The following is a 20,264-nucleotide window of genomic DNA, read 5'->3' as shown; positions in this document are numbered from 1 at the left end:
TAAGGATTCTTGGTATAGTTCTTACAGCTTTTCAGTATGTCTAAAATTTTATCAAAATAAGATGTTTAAAAGAAAAAGTGTGAAACATAACTCTACTGTGCATGTGGTCAGAGGTTATGTACAGGTCATTTGATCCACTTAAAAATTCTCCTCTTATTGAGATTATTTGTGACAGGAAAGCTCATCATAGTTATGTATCCATACCTCACTTAAGGTTTTTGTTTGCATGGGATTCTAATTATCTATTAATGCTTTAACCTTCCAAGGGGTCAGGAGTTTGCTTGAAATTAAGGCCTGGGAAGGTGGGCAGATAAAAATTGTTTCTGCTGTTTTACCGGACTTCATCAGCATGAGTGTTCTCTCGGCCCAGCAGCAGTGGCCAATATTCAGAGTGGCAGTGTATTCTAGACCCATTTCAGACACCACATCTGGCTTCTAGGCTTTCCTCTGATTCACAGGAAAACAAAGGTACTCGGGAGGCTCTGTAGGTCCACAACCCCTACTAGACCGGTCACAAGTGGACTAAGCAGAGAGCAGGTATTCTAGGAACCTTGTGGTGGAGAGCTGAGAGGTGGGATCCTTTAGGTGGAAGGGTCGATGCTCCTTCTAACGCAGGAATCACCAGTTCAAGCACAGTGGCTCAGAAGTGGGCTGGGAGCCGTGGCACGGTAGGAGGGGCCAGATGAGAAAGCTGGCAGGTTGCCACCGTAAATGGCCACCTACTCCTTGCTCACGTCTAAGGAACAGTTGACAGACAGGATATTCTGGATGAAAAGTGACGACAGCCACAGTTTGGAAAACAGTCTTTCCACGCGCTACATAGGCAAAGGTGGTGGTTGGGAAACGGGCTTGTTAATAACACCCACGCTCTTTACGATTAACCAGTGTCAATATCATGACCAATACCATTAGAAAATCAACTGAAATGTGGAGTTCCTAATTTGCTACTTTTCCTTGAATCTGATTTTTATTGATATGACTGATGGTGGCATAGCCTGTGCTTGGCAGGCAAAAGCCCTGCAGAGAGAGCTGCCAAGAGCATATACCCAGCTTGTATTTATTCTTTTATCACAACGTAGATTTCCAGTAGTCACTGGATAAATAAACCATCAGGATAAGAGCAAATGTCAATATAGGCACAATGTCACAATTTGGATATCCATTCTTACCAGCCTAGGTGTGGTTGTTACTGACTTTCAGAGACTAAAGAAAAGATGAAAGTCATCACAGAGGGAAAGAGAAATAAAGATTATTGTGGATTTATTTGTACCTTCAGAATCTGCCTGCCGATGCAGGAGACTTGGGTTCGATCCCTGGGTCAGGAAGAACCCCTGGAGAAGGCAATGACAACACACTCCAGTATTCTCGCCTGGGAAATCCCATGGACGGAGGAACCTGATTGGCTACAGTCCATGGGGTCACAAACAGTCAGACACGATTGAGTATGCACACTCACAGTATCAGTTAGGACTATAGCTCTGCTTTCTTGGGATTCAAAAACTGCCCATATTTACATATCAGCAACAAAAGGTTGACTACTATTCTAGAATTCCTAACGTGCTCAGATCAGTAACTGCCACTTGACAGGACTCAAACGTCTTCATTCAACCAGGACATGGCTCGAACATCGGTAGAAGCAAGCGAGTTAAGTTTCTAGTGCCCATTTTGTTTCCTCAAGGTCCTCCTACATTTTTATTTCCTTTTTTCAGTTTTAATATTTTTATTGAAGTATAGTTGATTTACAACACTGTGTTAATCCCTACACTTTCATTTCTTGAATCCAAAGAACAGGAGCAGGAAAGCAGCCGTCCATTAATTTTTCTTAAAATCCCCACCCCATCCCAGACTAGCCTAGTCTAACTTTGAAAGTCTTGGCTTCCTAGAGTAGAAAATGTCCAGCCATCCTGGAAATCTCTCAAATCTGTTGATGAAACTTGAGCGATGGACACTAATCAGAGAAACTCCATGATCATGGGAGTTGGGAGTGGGGACTATTCTACAAATTGAGGAAAGTAGAGCCCTAGATGCAAAACCGCTAATAACTTGTAACCCACCTATGAGACATCCGGTCACAGAAACTGATAGATGTGAGAATGTACTAACCACCCAAACACTGGAAATTCATAAGACTGGTTTCTAAGGACTTAATATGGTCACCTGCATTTCCTCCCTTCTTCTTCCCTTTGAGTCAAGCTAATGAAAGAGACCTGGTAGAGGGCAATTTCTCGGGCTGTTCATAGGCACATCCACTTCCATATTACCTTAAGGACTTTTCATGATGCAACTGTTACAGACAAGCCCCTAAAACATCAGATTTGGGGAAGACGTAAGTGGAGGAAGACAGCACAGTGACTCACCATGAAAATCTACTGATACACTTCTGGGTGATGGGGCCAGGACACTGTTGTCCCCTGATCTCTGGGCAGGAAAGGCTCATGGAGAAGGTTACCCAGCTGAAAAAGTTTGGGAACCTGCCATCCTCGCTGGAGGCCTTCCTCAGGCGTCAGTGTTCCCAGACTGATGCTCCCTGCCTGGTGGCCTGGTGGCCCTGGCATCACAAGGCTTCTTGACATTTTTCCCTGTGCCATTCCCTCCTCTAGCCTCAGTCTTGGCTTCTTTTTCCTCAAAAGGCAGCATGCAACTCAGCAAGCACCTGTTATGTGTCAGTACTGCCATAGGCACCATGGTTGCCAAGACAGACGTCCCACACCCAGTATCTGTGCTCCAAGGGTTCTTCCTATAATAAGGCAGCCCCATGAACATCCCCAGTGAAACTTACTAAGTGCTACAATCATTCTGTGATGAGGCTCATGCAATCGCAGGGGAGAAGATGACCAAGTTTGCCTAGGGAAGCTGAGATGGCATCCGAGAAAAGATGTTGTGTTAGGTGGGTCTCAAAGAATGACTCAGAGCTGCAGAAACTCATTCTAGGTGGAGGAAAGAGCACTCCTAAGGTCAAGGATGCCTAAAACAGCACTTCTCCCAATCCCTCCAGCGAGGAGAGATTGCCAGAGGCCATCCGGCTGTTTAGTGGGAGAGCTGCCATCAAGACCAGTTCCCTCATGGCTACGCTGGTGGTCCTCTCACCACCCTTTAGGATACAGTCTCTGCGAGGTAAAAACAAGTCTGACAAATGTGCCCACATTTTATCTTTAAATTTCAGTTTCTTTTCTTCACACTATGTTATATCTTGAATAATAAAGTTTTCAATTACAATTTAAATTTCTAACTATTCACCACCTCCAAATCTTGAGTGAAATTGACTCTGCTAGAATGTTTGTTTTCTAAACAATGTTTTCAGACAGTTTGGAGGATAAATGAATTCAGATTTGAGAAAAAGACTACCAGCTAGCTATTGTGACCTCTCAGGAAGAGCAAAGATGGGTCATCAGATATTCTTTTTTATGTTAAATGCAAAATAAAATTTTCAGCTCACCATACAATGCTTTCTCAAGTTTAACACTTCATCAATTTAGTTCAATAAGCAGGCTGACTTACCAATTTAGATAAAATTCTGATATCACACTCTGTATAGTCAAATGTGTTAATAGAAGCATGATTATAATAGTCCTGAATATGCTAACAATATTTCTCTAACTTAAATCTAAGTTAAGTCTGCTCCTATGTTCTATGAATATAAATTACAGCATTTCTCAGTTTGTACATTTTTTATTCTGTTAAGTGTATTACTTAGAGAAACAAAAATAAAATGCAAGACATGTGTAATTTAAATTTTTTTAGTAGCTGCCTTTTGAAAAGTTTAAAAAAAATCAGGCAAACTTAATTTTATAATACATTTTATTTGACTCAATATATCCCAAATATTACCATTTAAAAATGTAATCAATAAGTAAAATATTAATAAACTATACTATACTGTTTTTATTGTCTTTGTACTATCTTCAAAAAATAGTGGATATTACACCCTTCCATGTGAGCTCAGTTGCTTCAGTCATGTCTGACTCTTTGCAACCCCATAGACTGTACCCAGCCAGGATCCTCTGTCCATGAGGATCCTCCAGATAAGAATACTGGAGTGGGTTGCCATTTCCTTCTCCAGGGGATCTTCCCAACCCAGGAATTGAACCTGCATCTCTTATGCCTTCAGCATTAGCAGGCAGATTCTTTTACCCTTCCAGCACCTGTCAATCCAGACATTAAATTTTCATTGGTTAAAGTGAAATAAATGTAAAATAATCTGACTAAAACAGTAAAATTGTGTTTAGTAGAGAATATTTTCCAGAGCTTCAGTTTTAACCTTTAAATTAACTAAAATTTAAAAAAATGTAACACTCAGCTCTGCCATCGCACTAGCCATGTGTAGTTGATGGCTACAATACTGGACAGCATAGATGCAGAACTTAGAGCGAGGGCAAGCATAAGACTATGGGAGCCTTGACGCTCTCCGTGAGGCCTGAGGGACTGTACGTAACATGGGGAGAGGGGGGTGCTAGAATCTCCATACTCTCCTCCATAGTGGCTGTATCCACGTCTGTTCCCACCAACAGTGTAGGAGGCTTCCCTCCTCTCCACACCCTCTCCAGCATTTCCTGTTTGTAGATTTTTGGTGGTGGTTGATTCTGGGGTGTGGGGCTTCCCACGTGACATTAGTGGTAAAGAACTCACCTGCCAATGCACAAGACAGAACAGGTGCGGGTTCATCTTTGGTTTGGGAAGATCCCCTGAAGAAGAGTGTGGCAACCCACTCCAATGTTCTTGCCTGGAGAAACCCGTGGAAAGAGCAGCCTGGTGGGCTACAGTCCATGGTGTCACAAAGAGTCAGACATGACTGAAGCGACTTAGCGCGCGCGCACACACACACACACACACACACACACGCACGCACATTCTGGGGTGTGAGGTGGCACCTTACTGTAGTTTTTTTACAGAATTGTATCTACTTATCTATTTTTGGCTGTGCTGGGTCTTTGTTGCTCTGCAGACTGCTCTCTAGTTGTGGTGCATGGCCTTTTCATTGTGGTGGTTCCCCGTTGCAGAACACAGGCTCTAGGGTGCTTGGCCTCAGTAGCCGAAGCACATGGGCTTGGGAGTTTTGCCTACTGGGCTCTAGAGAACAGATTCAATAGTTGTGGCACATAGGTTCAATTGCTCCACAGCATGTGGGATCTTCCCAAATCAGGGATCAAAACCGTGTCTCCTTCGTTGGCAGTGGGATCCCTTACCACTGAGCCACCACTGAGCTACAATGCAGGAAGCCCTCATTGCAGTTTTGATTTGCATTTCTCTGATAGTGATGTTGAGCATCTTTTCATGTGCCTCTTGGCCATCTGTATGCATATATAGGGAATCTAGAAAAAATAGTACAGGTGAACCTATTTGCAAAGCAAAAATAGACATAGACAAAGAGAACAAAAGTATGGACACCAAGAGGGGAAGGGAGGGAGCAATAATTTGAGAGATTCAGATTGACATATATTCACTACTCTGTATAAAATATATAACTAATGAGAACCTATTGTAGAGAGAAGGGGGAAAAATAGTAAAAAAGAAATAATAATAAAAAAAGAAGTGGTCAGAGAGTAAGCTTTTAAAGGTGGTAGAGTCGTAAAAATGTGAACTCTGGAGTTAGACTTGACTGTCTCTGTTGATTTTTATCTGTTACCGCTTCCCACTTCAGTTTTCTTATCTGTAAAGTAATAATACCTGCATTATTGGGCCCTTAAAATTAAATGAGATAACTTAAATAGTGGGCTTTGAAATCTAGCACATTCCAAAGGTTCAATAAATAAATAGCTTGATTGCATGTATGAAAGTCATGAATTCTGCATTTAAGAGTGGGGAATCTCTGAGGGAGTTAGAATTTAATTATTCGTGGGGTGTAGGGTGGGAGGAAAGAGGAATTGTGGCATTTTTTATAAATTTTATTACATGATAAAACACATATATATAGAAAATTGCTCCAATCATAAGTATAAAGTTCAGTGGATTGTCACAAAAAAAACATACCCACATAACTCGCACCAGGATCTAGAAACAAAACGTCTCAGTTCAGTTCGGTTCAGTTGCTCAGTCGTGTCCGACTCTTTGCGACCCCATGAATCGCAGCACGCCAGGCCTCCCTGTCCATCACCAACTCCCAGAGTTCACTAAGACTCATGTCCATCAAGTCAGTGACGCCATCCAGCCATCTCATCCTCTGTCGTCCCCGTCTCCTTCTTCCCCCAATCCCTCCCAGCATCAGAGTCTTTTCCAATGAGTCAGCTCTTCACATCAGGTGGCCAAAGTACTGGAGTTTCAGCTTTAGCATCAGTCCTTCCAAAGAAATCCCAGGGCTGATCTCCTTCAGAATGGACTGGTTGGATCTCCTTGCAGTCCAAGGGACTCTCAAGAGTCTTCTCCAACACCACAGTTCAGAAGCATCAATTCTTTGGTGCTCAACTTTCTTCATAGTCCAACTCTCACATCCATACATGACCACTGGAAAAACCATAGCCTTGACTGGACGGACCTTTGTTGGCAAAGTAATATCTCTGCTTTTGAATATGCTATCTAGGTTGGTCATAACTTTTCTTCCAAGGAGTAAATGTCTTTTAATTTCATGGCTGAAGTCACCATCTGCAGTGATTTTGGAGCCCAAAAAAATAAAGTCTGACACCTTCCACTGTTTCCCCATCTATTTCCCATGAAGTGATGGGACCGGATGCCATGATCTTCGTTTTCTGAATGTTGAGTTTTCAGCCAACTTTTTCACTCTCCTCTTTCACCTTCATCAAGAGGCTTTTTAGTTCCTCTTCACTTTCTGCATCTCAAAGCGCTTTGCATGCTTCCAAGAAAAGTACCCACTTTTCTGACTTTTAGAACTTCTTTGGTGGCTCAGTGGTAAAGAATCCACCTGCCAGGGCAGAGGTGGAGTTTCATCCCTGGGTTGGGAGGATCCCCTGGAGAAGGAAGTGGTAACCTACTCTAGTTTTCTTGCCTGGGAAATCCCATGGACAGCCTGGCGGGCTGTGGTCCAAGGAGTTAGACATGACTTAGCAACTAAACAACAACAGCAAATACCTGACTCCTAACACTGGTACTATCGGTTGCTTCTGTCTGTTTGTAAACTATAAATGGATTCATACAATATGCGTGTATACATATCTGACTTTTTTCACTCAACCACATATTTGTGATGTTTTCCATGTTGTTGCATGGAACATTAGTTTGTTTTTTCTCATCGCTGTGCTGAATTCTACTATATAAATACCCCCCACAGTGTATTGATCCATTCTACAGTGTATGAGTATTTGAATTGCTTCTATAATGGGTCTACAGCCAACAGACCTGCTATGAGCACTCTTATATGTGTCTTTTGGTGATGGGTAAGCATTGGAATTTGAGTCTTCAGTCTTCAACTTGTTGAGAACAGAAGACTCACCCACCCTATTATTTCATGTGCAGGAACCTTGGATAAGCATAAAGAGCTGGAGGATCTTGTAGCTAAGTTCCTGAACGTGGAAGCTGCTATGGTATTTGGGATGGGATTTGCAACAAACTCAATGAATATCCCTGCACTCGTTGGAAAGGTGAGTCTTTGTTAACATAATTGTCTTCTGCTGTGTTATTCCTGAGACAATCTGAGTAGACCTTCTGTTAGACATATAGCTGAGAAGTTTCTTTTCTTAGGATTGGATGTTCAGCTTTTTGAATATATGTACTATTACCAACCAGGGTCCTTTCCTAATCAATAGAAATTGATGAGACCAGACAAGAGATTAAGACAAGGCTTTAAGGGGGCCCCAGGAGCAAAAATAAGTAAGAGGTTCCCTTATTTGCTCACTCCCTGAAGGGGGACGATCTGGTTTCTTACATGAGGTGAGGACAGAGGTGGGTCCAGAGGTCAGGCTGAAGGGATGGCTTAGGTGGTCTGCCCACTGCTGTGGTGATGTTGTGTGCAGGGACCATGTGCAGTACCCTGTTTTTGCTCCCAACACCCTGCTTCTTCTGCTGGCTCTTCAGAAGTGGCAGTTGGGTTTTATATTTCGTTGTCCATAATTTGCAGTGTATGCATACAGCTATTTTTAGTCCCACAAAAATAACTTCTTTGTACTTTGTTGCTCAAGAACACAGAGAGGTTCGTCTAGGTGCAAGCTCTGCGGCAAAGGGTCCCAGGTCCAGGTCCCAGCCTGTGTCAGTGCCAGCTGAGTCCAACAAAGTTCTTGGTCATGAGATTCCAGTTATAGAATCTCAGCCCTAGATGTGAGTCAAAATTCCTCTTCCGTGACAATTTAGCAAGTTCAATCAAATTTCTAAGCTCCTGAGTCATCATGTTCAGTGTAGCAAATGATTGTTAAGCATTTATTTTGACAAAACAGTTTGCTTGTGTAATTCACTTTTTTGTTCATTCAGTAAGTCACTTATTGAGAATCTTCTGTATCCTCCAATGAAGCAAGATGTAGGGCATACAAAGATGTATAAGACCTTTGTCCTGTAAATTCAGGTAGTTTACAGTCTAATGGGGTATAGCGTCCAACTCTATGCAATCGTATGAACCATAGCCCGCCATGCTCCTCTGTCCATGGGATTCTCCAAGCAAGAATACTGGAGTGGGTTGCCATGCCCTCCTCCAGGGGATCTTCCCACTCCAGGGATCAAACCCACATCTCTTAAGTCTCCTGCATTGGCAGGTGGGTTATTTACTACTAGTACCACCTTAGAATGAATATTACAGAAAAGGTGTGCCCATAAATGGGAAGGGACAAAATAATTCTTTCAAGAAAGGCTGGGGTGCCCATGCAAAGAAGGTGACATAAGAACAGAATCTGGTACTTATCTGTTTAGATAAGTAAGTAATGTCCTTAAGAGAAGGAAATGGAAGTATGTATAAAGCACTGAAGTTTAAAAGAATTAGAACAGAAGAGAATGGTTGAAGAAGAAATCAGAATGAAGACAGGTACCAAATTGTAAAGAACTTTGCAGCATAAATGGTGGTAGAGTTTTGGAAATTCTTCTGGAGAAAAATGGAGAATTGGTTGCCTCATTTTCAGTAAGCAAGTGCCGTAATCAGATTTCTGTTTTTAAAAATCTGACTCATGGCAACTAATACAATGCAATATATAATCTTTGATTGGATTCTGCACTGAAAAAACAAAAAAGAAGGAAATGAAACTTCTACAAAAGACATCAAGACATTTTTAGGACCGTTGGCAAAGTCTGATATATTAAGTGATGACTCCTTGTGACCCCATGGACTGTAGCCCATAGGATCCTCTGTCCATGAAATTCTCCAGGCAAGAATACTTGCCTTTCCTTCTCCAAGAGATCTTCCCAACCCAGTAATCCAACCCCCATCTCCTGCACTGCAGGCAGATTCTTTACCATCTGAGCCACCAGGGAAGCCCATTTTAAGTGATAGCATTGTATTAATGTTTAATTATGATGACTGCATCATGATCATGTAGGAGAATGTCCTTTTTCCTAGTGGATACATGCTAAAGAATTTGAGTGAGATATGATGATTTACAACTCTCATATGTTCACCAAAAAATTATAAATACACAATGTCTGGAGTATGGAGATGTGAGAATTTTGCTCCCTTTGGCCTCAAAAATTTAAAATGTATCATGTGTGAAATTTCTAAAATATAAGGAAGAACTCAAAGATTCTGGCTGGCCACAAAGGAAAAATGCTTTCTTTCTTTTTTTTTTTTTTGCATGTCCCTGCATTTAAAATATGGTTGGGCAATTTCATAATTTAGGAATCTTTAAATTAATAAAGAAAAATAGTTTATAAACATAAATTGATAAGCAGTAAATTAGACTGACCTTCTCTCCTTGCCTCAGACTGAATTGCATCCATACTTTTCCAGATGCAGTTTTAACTGTAAAGCAGTGGTGCTTCTGTCTACATGGATGTTGCTATACTGTGGAATGGGAGTCATAAAAGAAGAGCTTGAAATGTCTTGCAGGGAAAAAAAAAATGAACTAACAACTCTGCCTTCTAGTCTCAGTGCTTCAAAACCATTTCAAATAATCCAGCAGGAACTGGAAAATCCCAGAAAATCCATGCCCCACCCAAAAGTATATTCATTTTCCTGCCAACCATCAATCCTGTAGCATATAAATAATTCAAAAAGATGTTATTCCCTTAAGAGGATCCCCATCTCCATCAGCTAATTGCTCTTGAGGATCTTATCCATGCAAACACACAAACACCCGTTTAAACTCTCGGCCTTCTAAAATTAAAGAGGGCTGTGGGAATCCATGTTACAGGTCTTGAAGTGAGCTCCTATTCCCGCGTGCCTCTTCCCCTTGACTTTATTTATTGGCCTGTGTTCCGTGTGCTTGTTTTCTACACAGGGATGCCTCATTTTAAGCGACGAGTTAAACCACGCATCCCTAGTGCTGGGGGCCCGACTCTCAGGCGCGACCATAAGGATCTTCAAACACAACAGTGAGTATCAGTGATTTTATCCAAGAGGTACCACTTGCTCCTAGACAAAAGCAAAGATTATTGATGCAGCTTTGTCCTTGCTCTTCACACTGGGAGCTTAGCTAATGAAACACGGTTATGTTTATATTCACAACTGGCTTGTTAACCTCCGGTGACCTGGAGCAAATGGTTGAACTGCATTAAGCACCCAGATTGCTAAGTGTAATCCAAACATATTCGTGTCACTGTCATTAATGGTCTTACAAAGCGGCTGCCGAAGCTATGGCAGAGCTCTTAGAGTGCGTACAATTATCAGAAGTGTAAAATTGCCTCCTTTTTTGGAACTGCCTTGGGGAAGTTTGGAGACTTAAGTTGTTATTTTTTTTTTAGTTTAGTTTTTTAATCAGTATAGCTGATTTATAATGTTATATAAATTTATCATTTCTATTGTTAATTTCTGCTGTACAGCAAAGTAACTCAGAAATGGCTCGGTGGTAAAGAATACTCCTGCCAATGCAGGAGACACAGGAGACTTGGGTTCGATCCCTGGGTTGGGAAGATCCCCTGGAGGAGGAACTGGCAACCACTTCAGTAGTCCTGCTTGGAAAATCCCATGGACAGAGGAGCCTGGTGAGCTGCAGTCCATTGGGGTTGCAAAGAATCACACATGACTGAGCATCCATGCAATCTTGCATAAGGTTTACCTCAGGGTACTGAGTATAGTCCTACACAGTAGGACCTTGCCATTTATCCATTCTCTGTGTAACAGTTTGCATCTACTGAAGTTCCAGCTCTCCCTCCCCAACCACCCTCTGTGAGTCTCTCCCTGTTTCATAGACAGGTTCATCTGTGTCATATTTTCCTTTATTTTTACTGAGTATTGTCGATTCACAATGTTGTGCCAATCTGCTATACAGCAACATGACTCAGTTATGCACAGGTATACATTTTTAATATTCTTTTCCATTATGGTTTATCACTGCCTGCTAAGTCACTTCAGTCGTGTCCGATTCTGTGCGACCCCAGAGACGGCAGCCCACCAGGCTCCCCCGTCCCTGGGATTCTCCAGGCAAGAACACTGGAGTGGGTTGCCATTTCCTTCTCCAATGCATGAAAGTGAAAAGTGAAAGTGAAGTCGCTCAGTCGTGTCCGACCCTCAGTGACCCCATGGACTGCAGCCCACCAGGCTCCTCCATCCGTGGGATTTTCCAGGCAAGAGTACTGGAGTGGGGTGCCATTGCCTTCTCCAATGGTTTATCACAGGATATTGAATATAGTTCCTTGTGCTATACAGTAGGATCTTGTTGTTTATCCATTCTAAATGTAATAGTCTTCCTTGGACAGTCCATAAAGATGAAGATGATGAGTAGATAGGGTGATAAAACAGATGGGATGTGTTAATAGCAACCACAAGTATGCTATACGGCACGTGCTGCGCTGCGCTTAGTTACTTGCTGTGTCCAGCTCTCTGCAACCCCATCAACTGTAGCCTGCCAGGCTCCTCTGTCCATGGGATTCTCAGGCAAGAAACTAGAGTGGGTTGCCATGCCCTCCTCCAGGGATCTTCTCAACCCAGGGATTGAACCCAGGTCTCCAGCATTGCAGGCAGATTTTTTACCATATGAGCCACCAGGGAAGCCCAAGAATATTGGAGTGGGTAGCCTATCCCTTTCCCAGGGGATCTTCCTGACCAAGTAATCAAACCAGGGTCTCCTGCCTTGCAGGCAGATTCTCTACCAGCTAGCTACCAGGAAAGCCCAGTATATAGCATACATAAATTTACAACCACTGATTTTTTTTTTTTTCCTAAGTATAGGCTTTGACCCAAACATTTGTCTTCTTGTTTTATACCTACTATAATGTGGTCCTAGGCAAATTACTTAACCTTCCTAGATTGTTATTTACTAATTCCAAAAATAACCTCTATTATGATGCCTGATTCATGGTATGGAACTAATCTGTATTATGATGCCTGATTCACAGTATGTTGGAAAAGAAATATAAAATGCCTGGTAATAGAAGCTACTGAATTGTTTGTACCTGCTGTGTTATTAGATGAATCTAAGTAAAAGGTACTTGGATGTTCTTTGTAATATTCTTATTCTTGCAAATATTTTGCTAAGTTTGAAATTATCTTCAAACAAAATTGTAATTTCTTAGTCCTTTGCCAAAATTACAATGGAAGAATTTCAATTTATCTTCCAATTTTACAAAGCTCTTAAAACGTTCAGTAACTTATTCTTCATGCTCTCTCTTTGGGCCCAAGAAAATAGATAACAGTTCTCATTTATATCTTTTAATAAATGCTTACTGTGGTTATTTTATATAAGCAACTAGCATTTACTGAGAATTTACACTGCACCAGATGCTGAGTTGATGATCTTTCCTTACGTACTTATTTAACCCTGTGGACAGCCCCATGAGGGCAGTACTAGTTTACAGATGAGTAAATTCAGGCTCCACAACAGGTTGCTTAATACTTGTCTAAGATCAGTGCTGCTCTCAATATGCCAGCAAATTTGGAAAACTCAGCAGTGGCCACAGGACTGGAAAAGGTCAGTTTTCATTCCAATCCCAAAGAAAGGCAATGACAAAGAATGTTCAAACTACCACACAATTGCACTCATCTCACACGCTAGCAAAGTAATGCTCAAAATTCTCCAAGCCAGGCTTCAACAGTATGTGAACTGTGAACTTCCAGATGTTCAAGCTGGATTTAGAAAAGGCAGAGGAACCAGAGACCAAATTGCCAACATCCATTGGATCATCAAAAAAGCAAGAGATTTCCAGATAAACATCTACTTTTGCTTTATTGACTATGCCAAAGCCTTTGACTGTGTGGATCACAACAAACTGTGGAAAATTCTGAAAGAGATGGGAATACCAGACCACCTGACCTGCCTCCTGAGAAATCTGTATGCAGATCAAGAAGCAAGTTAGAACTGGACATGGAACAGCAGACTGGTTCCAAATCAGGAAAGGAGTATGTCAAAGTTATATTGCAGAGTACATCATGAGAAATGCTGGGCTGGTTGAAGAACAAGCTGGAATAAGATTGCCAGGACAAATATCAATAACCTCAGACACACAGATGATACCATCCTTATGGCAGAAAGCAAAGAACTAAAGAGCCTTTTAATGAAAGTGAAAGAGAAGAGTGAAAAAGTTGGCTTAAAATTCAACATTCAGAAAACTAAGATCATGGTATCCAGTCCCATTACGTCATGGCAAATAGATGGGGAAACAATGGAAACAGTGACAGACTTTATTTTGGGGGGCTCCAAAATCACTGCAGATGGTAATTGCACCCATGAAATTAAAAGACATTTTTCCTTGAAGAAAAGTTATGATCAATCTAGACAGCATATTAAAAAGCAGAGACATTACTTTGCCAACCAAGGTCCATCTAGTCAAAGCTATGGTTTTTCCAGTGGTCATGTATGGATGTGAGAGTTGGACTATAAAGAAAGCTGAGCGCCATAGAATTGATGCTTTTGAACTGTGGTGTTGGAGAAGACGCTTGAGAGTCCCTTGGACTGCAAGGAGATTCAACCAGTCCATCCTAAAGGAAATCAGTCCTGAATATTTATTGGAAGGACTGATGATGAAGCTGAAACTCCAATACTTTGACCACCTAATGCAAAGAACTGGCTCATTTGAAAAGACCCTGATGCTGGGAAAGATTGAAGGCAGGAGGAAAAGGGGACAACAGAGAATGAGATGGTTGGATGCCACCACTGACTCAATGGACATGAGTTTGAGTAAACTCCAGGAGTTGGTGATGGACAGGGAGGCCTGACATGCTCCAGTCTGTGGGGCTCACAAAGAGATGGACATGACTGAGCAACTAAACTGAACAAGACCCATTTCAGGCCTTTAGCCTCCAGAACTGTAAGATAGCAAATTTGTGCTATTTTAAAGCCATAGATTTGTGCTAATCTCTTACAGTAGAAAACTAATAGACTTTCAGTCTCAGATATACAAATCACTTGTTCTCTCTCACTAATGTGCTCAACCCAACTTTTACCCATAAAGAATTCTCCCTGCTGCTGTATTTACATCAGAACACAACCACCTTTGAGAGCAGGGCTAGTTTCAGTGTCCTTGGAACAACTTCTCATTTGAGATGTTCCAGAAATGAGATGGTATAGGGAGGGAAAAATAATTTAATTAATTCACAATAGGTAAGGCATCAGTAGCTGCTGGCTGTCTTTATTGCTGGATGAGTTCTTGGATAGCAAAATGTGGGCAATTACTGTTCACCCTCCATTTCTGCATGTTCCACATCCACTGGATTCAACTATCCACAGACTGGAAATATTTGAGAAAAAAAAACTTCCAGAAAGTTACAAAAAGCAAAACTTTAATTTATCCTGGAATAATCCTAAATACCTCAGTAAACAATGATATTTTAATCCTTAATAGGTACAAGTGCTGACTGGAATAAAGTAGAGATTTTTCAAAGAATCTGCTGAAGATATAAAGTTGCCTCCCTGGGTGTATAAGAGGTGTGCAACCAGGCCAGATAGGAGCTAATAACTTGTGAGATGGAGTTTAAGAATGGCCACCTTCATGACGTATTTAAAGTGATGAAAGAGAAGAATCTACAAACAATAATAGTCTACACAGCAATCTCATTCAGATTGGAGGATAAAACAAAAGCTTTCCAGGCAAGCAAAAGTTGAGAGAATTCAGCACCACCAAACCAGCTTTAGAACAAATGCTAAAGGAACTTCTCTAGGCAGGAAACATAAGAGAAGGAAAGGACCTACACAAAATAAACCCAAAGCAATTGAGAAAATGGTAATGGGATCATACATGTCAATAATTACCTTAACTGTAAATGGGTTAAATGCACCAACCGAAAGACACAGAATGACCGGGTGGAGGAGAACATGTGCATGCGTGCACTCCCACTTACCACATCACTCCGCCTAACCCCCCAAATTGTGCGTAATTATTTTATACTGCTAGGTTAATCATATTTCCATTATGGCTTGCAATTGTAATTATCTTTTTTTTTTGGTCTGGCTACTGATTGTGAAAACTGATAAACATCTTTTACTGTTGTGATTTCATAACTATTATTCACTTAATACCACTGTATCATGATTGGTCAACAGAAAATAATAGGATTCTATATCACTAAAACTACTATTTAATAGGAAAAGAAAAAGTCTTCCTCTCTGATCCCTGTCTGATGGGCATGTTCCAAGGCTTTGAGGAAGAAATGGAAGGCTTATTTATCAAAACTGAAGGTGGCTTCAAGAAAAGAGGAAAATGTAGCACTTCACGAGCAAAGAAAAAAAAAAAACTCTTAAAATATCAATAATGTCACACAAATAAAATCAAATGTAGCTGAGACAAATGTAAAATCCTACATTTGGGCTTGAAGAGTCTATTGCAGTATGAGAAAGAACTCGATAGTGGTTTGCGTGGGGGAAAAGTATTTTTGTTAACTGGGTGACATGATTGCTGAACAAGAAAAACTGACTGGTGCAATTCTTTACTGGAAAGAGGAAAGAAGTGAACAAATGAATAAAGTCTGACTCATTGGAAAAAAGAATGGCCACCTAAACTGGAACGTTCTTGAACATCAGGATTATGGGGTATCACACAACTGTGTGTTCCACTTTGTTGGACTTGCCTTCACCTGTGTCCTCTGCTTACATTTAAGGGTACTGTCCTGACCTTGGAGGGAGAAGAGGTCCTATTTTTATGTAGATTAATACCAGAGAATACTTGCTTGTTATTAGAGTAACTATGAATTCATCAGAGTTCTGGGTCCTTGAATTTTTATATTCTGTATGGGAAAAAAGATATACCTGGACGTGAGTCTGAGTGAACTCTGGGAGCTGGTGATGGACAGGGAGGCCTGGTGTGCTGCGATTCATAGGGTCGCAAAGAGTCGGACACGACTGAGCGACTGAACTGAACTGAACTGAACTGAAGTATAGTTAAGACTATTCAGACCGTCATAAAAATGTTGAATCCTATGTGACCGGGTTTGACCAGTAACTTTGAGCTATTCATCATTTCCCCGCCTGCCTGCTAAGTCCTCCAGGTGAAGTCCAACTCTTTGCGACCCCGTGGACTGGAGCCCACCAGGCTCCTCTGTCCACGGGATTCTCCAGGCAAGAATCCTGGAGTGGGTTGCCACACCCTCCTCCAAGGGATCTTCCTGACCCAGGGACTGAACCCGCGTTTCCTGTCTCTTGCGTCGGCAGGCGGGTTGTTTCACTACTAGCGCCGCCGGGGAAGCCCCCATCATTTCTCTGCTGCTGCTGCTAAGTCGCTTCAGTCGTTCCTGTCCGACTCTGTGCGACCCCATAGACGGCAGCCCACCAGGCTTCCCCGTCCCTGGGATTCTCCAGGCAAGAACACTGGAGTGGGTTGCCATTTCCTTCTCCAATGCATGAAAGTGAAAAGTGAAAGGGAAGTCGCTCAGTCGTGTCCGACTCTAGCGACCCCATGGACTGCAGCCTACCAGGCTCCTCCGTCCTTGGGATTTTCCAGGCAAATCCCCCAAATTAGAATGAGGAACTGAAAAGACTAAAAGAAGGAAAGTTCTGAAAGGAAGGCAATATTCTCTAAGGAAAAATAAACAACACTTAAGTCTATTTTTAGCAGAATCTATCACCAAGGATTAGCTCTTCCTCGCACAGAGTCAGACACGACTGAAGCGACTTAGCAGCAGCAGCAGATAGCAGATGTGGACAGTTACTGTCAGCCTTCCACTTCTGCTTGCTCCACAGTCATCAGATTCAGCCAACCACAGACTGAAATTATTCAGGAAAACATTTTCCAGAAAGTTAAAAACGCAAAACTTGGACTCCCTGGGGGTTTAGTGATTAGAAATCCGCCTGCCAATGCAGGGGACACAGGTTCAATCCCTGGTCCTGGAAGATCCAACATGCGGAGGAGCAACTAGAGGGTAGCTCCTGCTTGCCACCACTGGAGAAAGTCCATGCACAGCAAAGAAGGCCTGGCAAGGCTAAAAAATAAGTAAGTAAACAAACAAAATTTTTTAAAAAGCAAAACTTTATCACATGCTGGCAACTATTTGTACAGGATTTACATTGTATTAGGTATTATAAAGAAAGCTGAGCGCCAAAGAATTGATGCTTTTGAACTGCGGTGTTGGAGAAGACTCTTGAGAGTCCCTTGGACTGCAAGGAGGTACAATCAGTCCATCCTAAAGGAGATCAGTCCTGAATATTCATTGGAAGAACTGATGTTGAAGCTGAAACTCCAATACTTTGGCCACCTGACGCGAAGAGCTGACTCATTTGAAAAGACCCTGATGCTGGGAAAGATTGAGGGCAAGAGGAGAAGGGGGATGGCATCACCATCTCAATGGACATGAGTCTGAGTAAACTCCGGGAGTTGGTGATGGACAGGGAAGTCTGGCATGCTGTAGTCCATGGGGTTGCAAAGAGTTGGACCTGACTGAGTGACTGAACTGAACTGAACTGAACTGAGGTATTATAAGTCATCCAGAGATGATTTCAATTATATGGGAGGATGTACATAGATTATATACAAGCACTATGCCATTTTATATAACTGACTTAAGCATCTGTAGATTTGTGAGTCCACAGAGGTTCCTGGAACCAGTCCTTTGTGGATACCAAGGGACAACCATGTTGAGATCCCAATGATCATTTATTCAACATTCACTGCTGCTAAGCACTGTATTAAGCCTTTTATATAATCAGCCATTTAAATTTAACAAAAATCCAGATTATATTTCTCTTCACTATTCTCACTTATTAAGGGAGAACTAGGCTCAAAGTGACTGAATGACCTGACCAAGGACACACACAACATACGATGAGAGTCAAAATTCAAACCCAAGTCTGTTGCTCCTGTCTTGGTTCATTTTCCCCAGGACCAGACCTGAGACATGATGTGAAGGCAGGTCCTTTCTTGAGGAAGTGATCCCAGGATGCAGGCAGATGAGCAGGGGATGAAGACAGGGAAGGGAGGCAGCCAGGAAAGAGTGTGCTGTCTACCACTACAGACAACCGGGGAGCAAGTCTACCAGGAGGCTCTGGGCACCAGAGTGAGCTGCCTCAGTGTCACCCCACCTGAAGAGTGGGAGCTGCAGGATTTACCCACCAGTTCCCGCTTGTTGGTTGGTTGAGGGCTGTCCTGACTCAGGCTGAGTACACTCCTGCAGCCAGAAAGAAATCTCCTGGACAAAGAATAGCCTGTGTTTGCAGTGAGAAGACCCAGGTGCATGGACATCTCTGGATGATACTCTTCCACTCTCGCTAAGTCCAGCTACTGCCAGACCCCATGGAGGACCCAGAGAGAGACATGGATTCTCATGTGAAAATCAGTCTAGTGTGATGTCTTATCCTGTTAGCAGCCTGTTAACCCAGAAGCTGGAGTCTGGCCTCTGGCACCATGCTAAAAATATCTCCTTGCACCGTCTACTGCGGGTAGCTCCAGGGAAACAGCCAACACTTAGTTTGTATTTGTGACTCATCAGTGCCATAAAACAGACTCTCCAGCCATTTCACAGCACTGGCCAACGCATCAGCTCCAACCAGGGCCCCACAGGCTTGGTCTCCTTCATGATTCTGGTGCGTTGAGGAAATAGGTCCAAGCACCGTGGGGTACCTGGAGGCCTTTAGTGAATGCGTCCTCTGGGCTGAGTATATCATCACCCTGAGAATTCCAGGACCTCAAATCCTGGGTGAATTTCAACTTTCTGGAAAGGTCAACCTCTGCTTTCAGAGGTCTGTGGAAATCAATCAGAACTGAGTTTTGTTTTTGCTTTTTCTGAACCTGCTCACTTTACTGGTAAATGCATAGGATGTAGATTCTAGGATAATGTTTCCTAGACTTTAATGACGGAGAAGGCAATGGCACCCCACTCCAGTACTCTTGCCTAGAAAATCCCATGGATGGAGGAGCCTGGTACGCTGCAGTCCATGGGGTCGCTAAGAGTCGGGCATGACTGAGCGACTTTACTTTCACTTTTCACTTTCTTGCATTGGAGAAGGAAATGGCAACCCACTCCAGTGTTCTCGCCTGGAGAATCCCAGGGATGGAGGAGCCTAGTGGGCTGCCCTCTGCCCTCGACGGGGGTCGCACAGAGTCAGACACGGCTGAGGCGACTTAGCAGCAGCAGCAGCAGACTTTAATGTACAAGGAAGCACTGTGTGGCGACTTGTTAAAATGCAGAGTCCAGACTCAGATCTGGGCAGGGGCCTGAGCATCTGCCTTTGCAACAAGCTCCCAGGTGATGCTGCTGTTCCAGGCGCTAGGCCACACCTGGAGCAGAGAGGTGTGCGTAAGCTCCATACTCGAGCGAGTCACAAAGGGCTTCTGGAGCTGGTCTTGAAGAGGAGAAGCAGTCTTTTCAACTAGGAGAGTTGCGTGAGGTCAGAGGAATGGGCAGGCCAAGAATTTGGAGTGGTTTGGGGAAAAAAAAAGTTGAGAGGAAGACCCGGGATTCTTTCTAGAAGCATTCACAGGCCACGAGGACGGGGAACAAAGGATGCAGTGTCTGTGGGAACACTCGGGGCCCTGCCTCTTCTGAGGGCTCACGAGTGTCATTTGAGTGGAAGGTCAAACCTATAAACATCACTTAGGTTACTTTACAAGCCACAGCCTTTTAGATCTCCAGGCTCTTGAACTAGATTTTCACTTTAATAAATAAAGCAATTGCCTCTATACCTTTTAACAGTAAGAGTATTGAACCCTTGCTGGAATGAAACTTTCACATGCACGCACTCATTTCAACCTCAGCTACATAACAAGACACCTACCAATTGCCCCTTGCTCCAGATGAAGCAAAAAGGCACGTGGTGGTGAGGTGACTTGTTCAGAGACAGAGCTGGAAAGAGGCAGAGATGAGATGTAAATCAAGGAGGGGT

At 42.6% G+C, this 20,264-nt stretch overlaps 1 protein-coding gene across 1 annotated transcript in view; it reads left to right on the top strand.

Moving 5' to 3' along the window:
- Positions 1-20,264, top strand: part of SPTLC3 (serine palmitoyltransferase long chain base subunit 3) — a 158,434-nt gene that overhangs the window by 76,728 nt on the left and 61,442 nt on the right. Inside the window, exons 5-6 of the mRNA XM_014476477.2 lie at positions 7,405-7,529; positions 10,302-10,395. Of these exons, the coding sequence (XP_014331963.2) occupies positions 7,405-7,529; positions 10,302-10,395 (219 nt within the window). The remainder of the gene's footprint in view (positions 1-7,404; positions 7,530-10,301; positions 10,396-20,264) is intronic.

Source organism: Bos mutus, chromosome 13 (genome assembly GCF_027580195.1).
Source record: "Bos mutus isolate GX-2022 chromosome 13, NWIPB_WYAK_1.1, whole genome shotgun sequence".
NCBI lineage: Eukaryota > Metazoa > Chordata > Mammalia > Artiodactyla > Bovidae > Bos > Bos mutus.
This window is presented reverse-complemented; position numbering and strand designations above follow the sequence as displayed.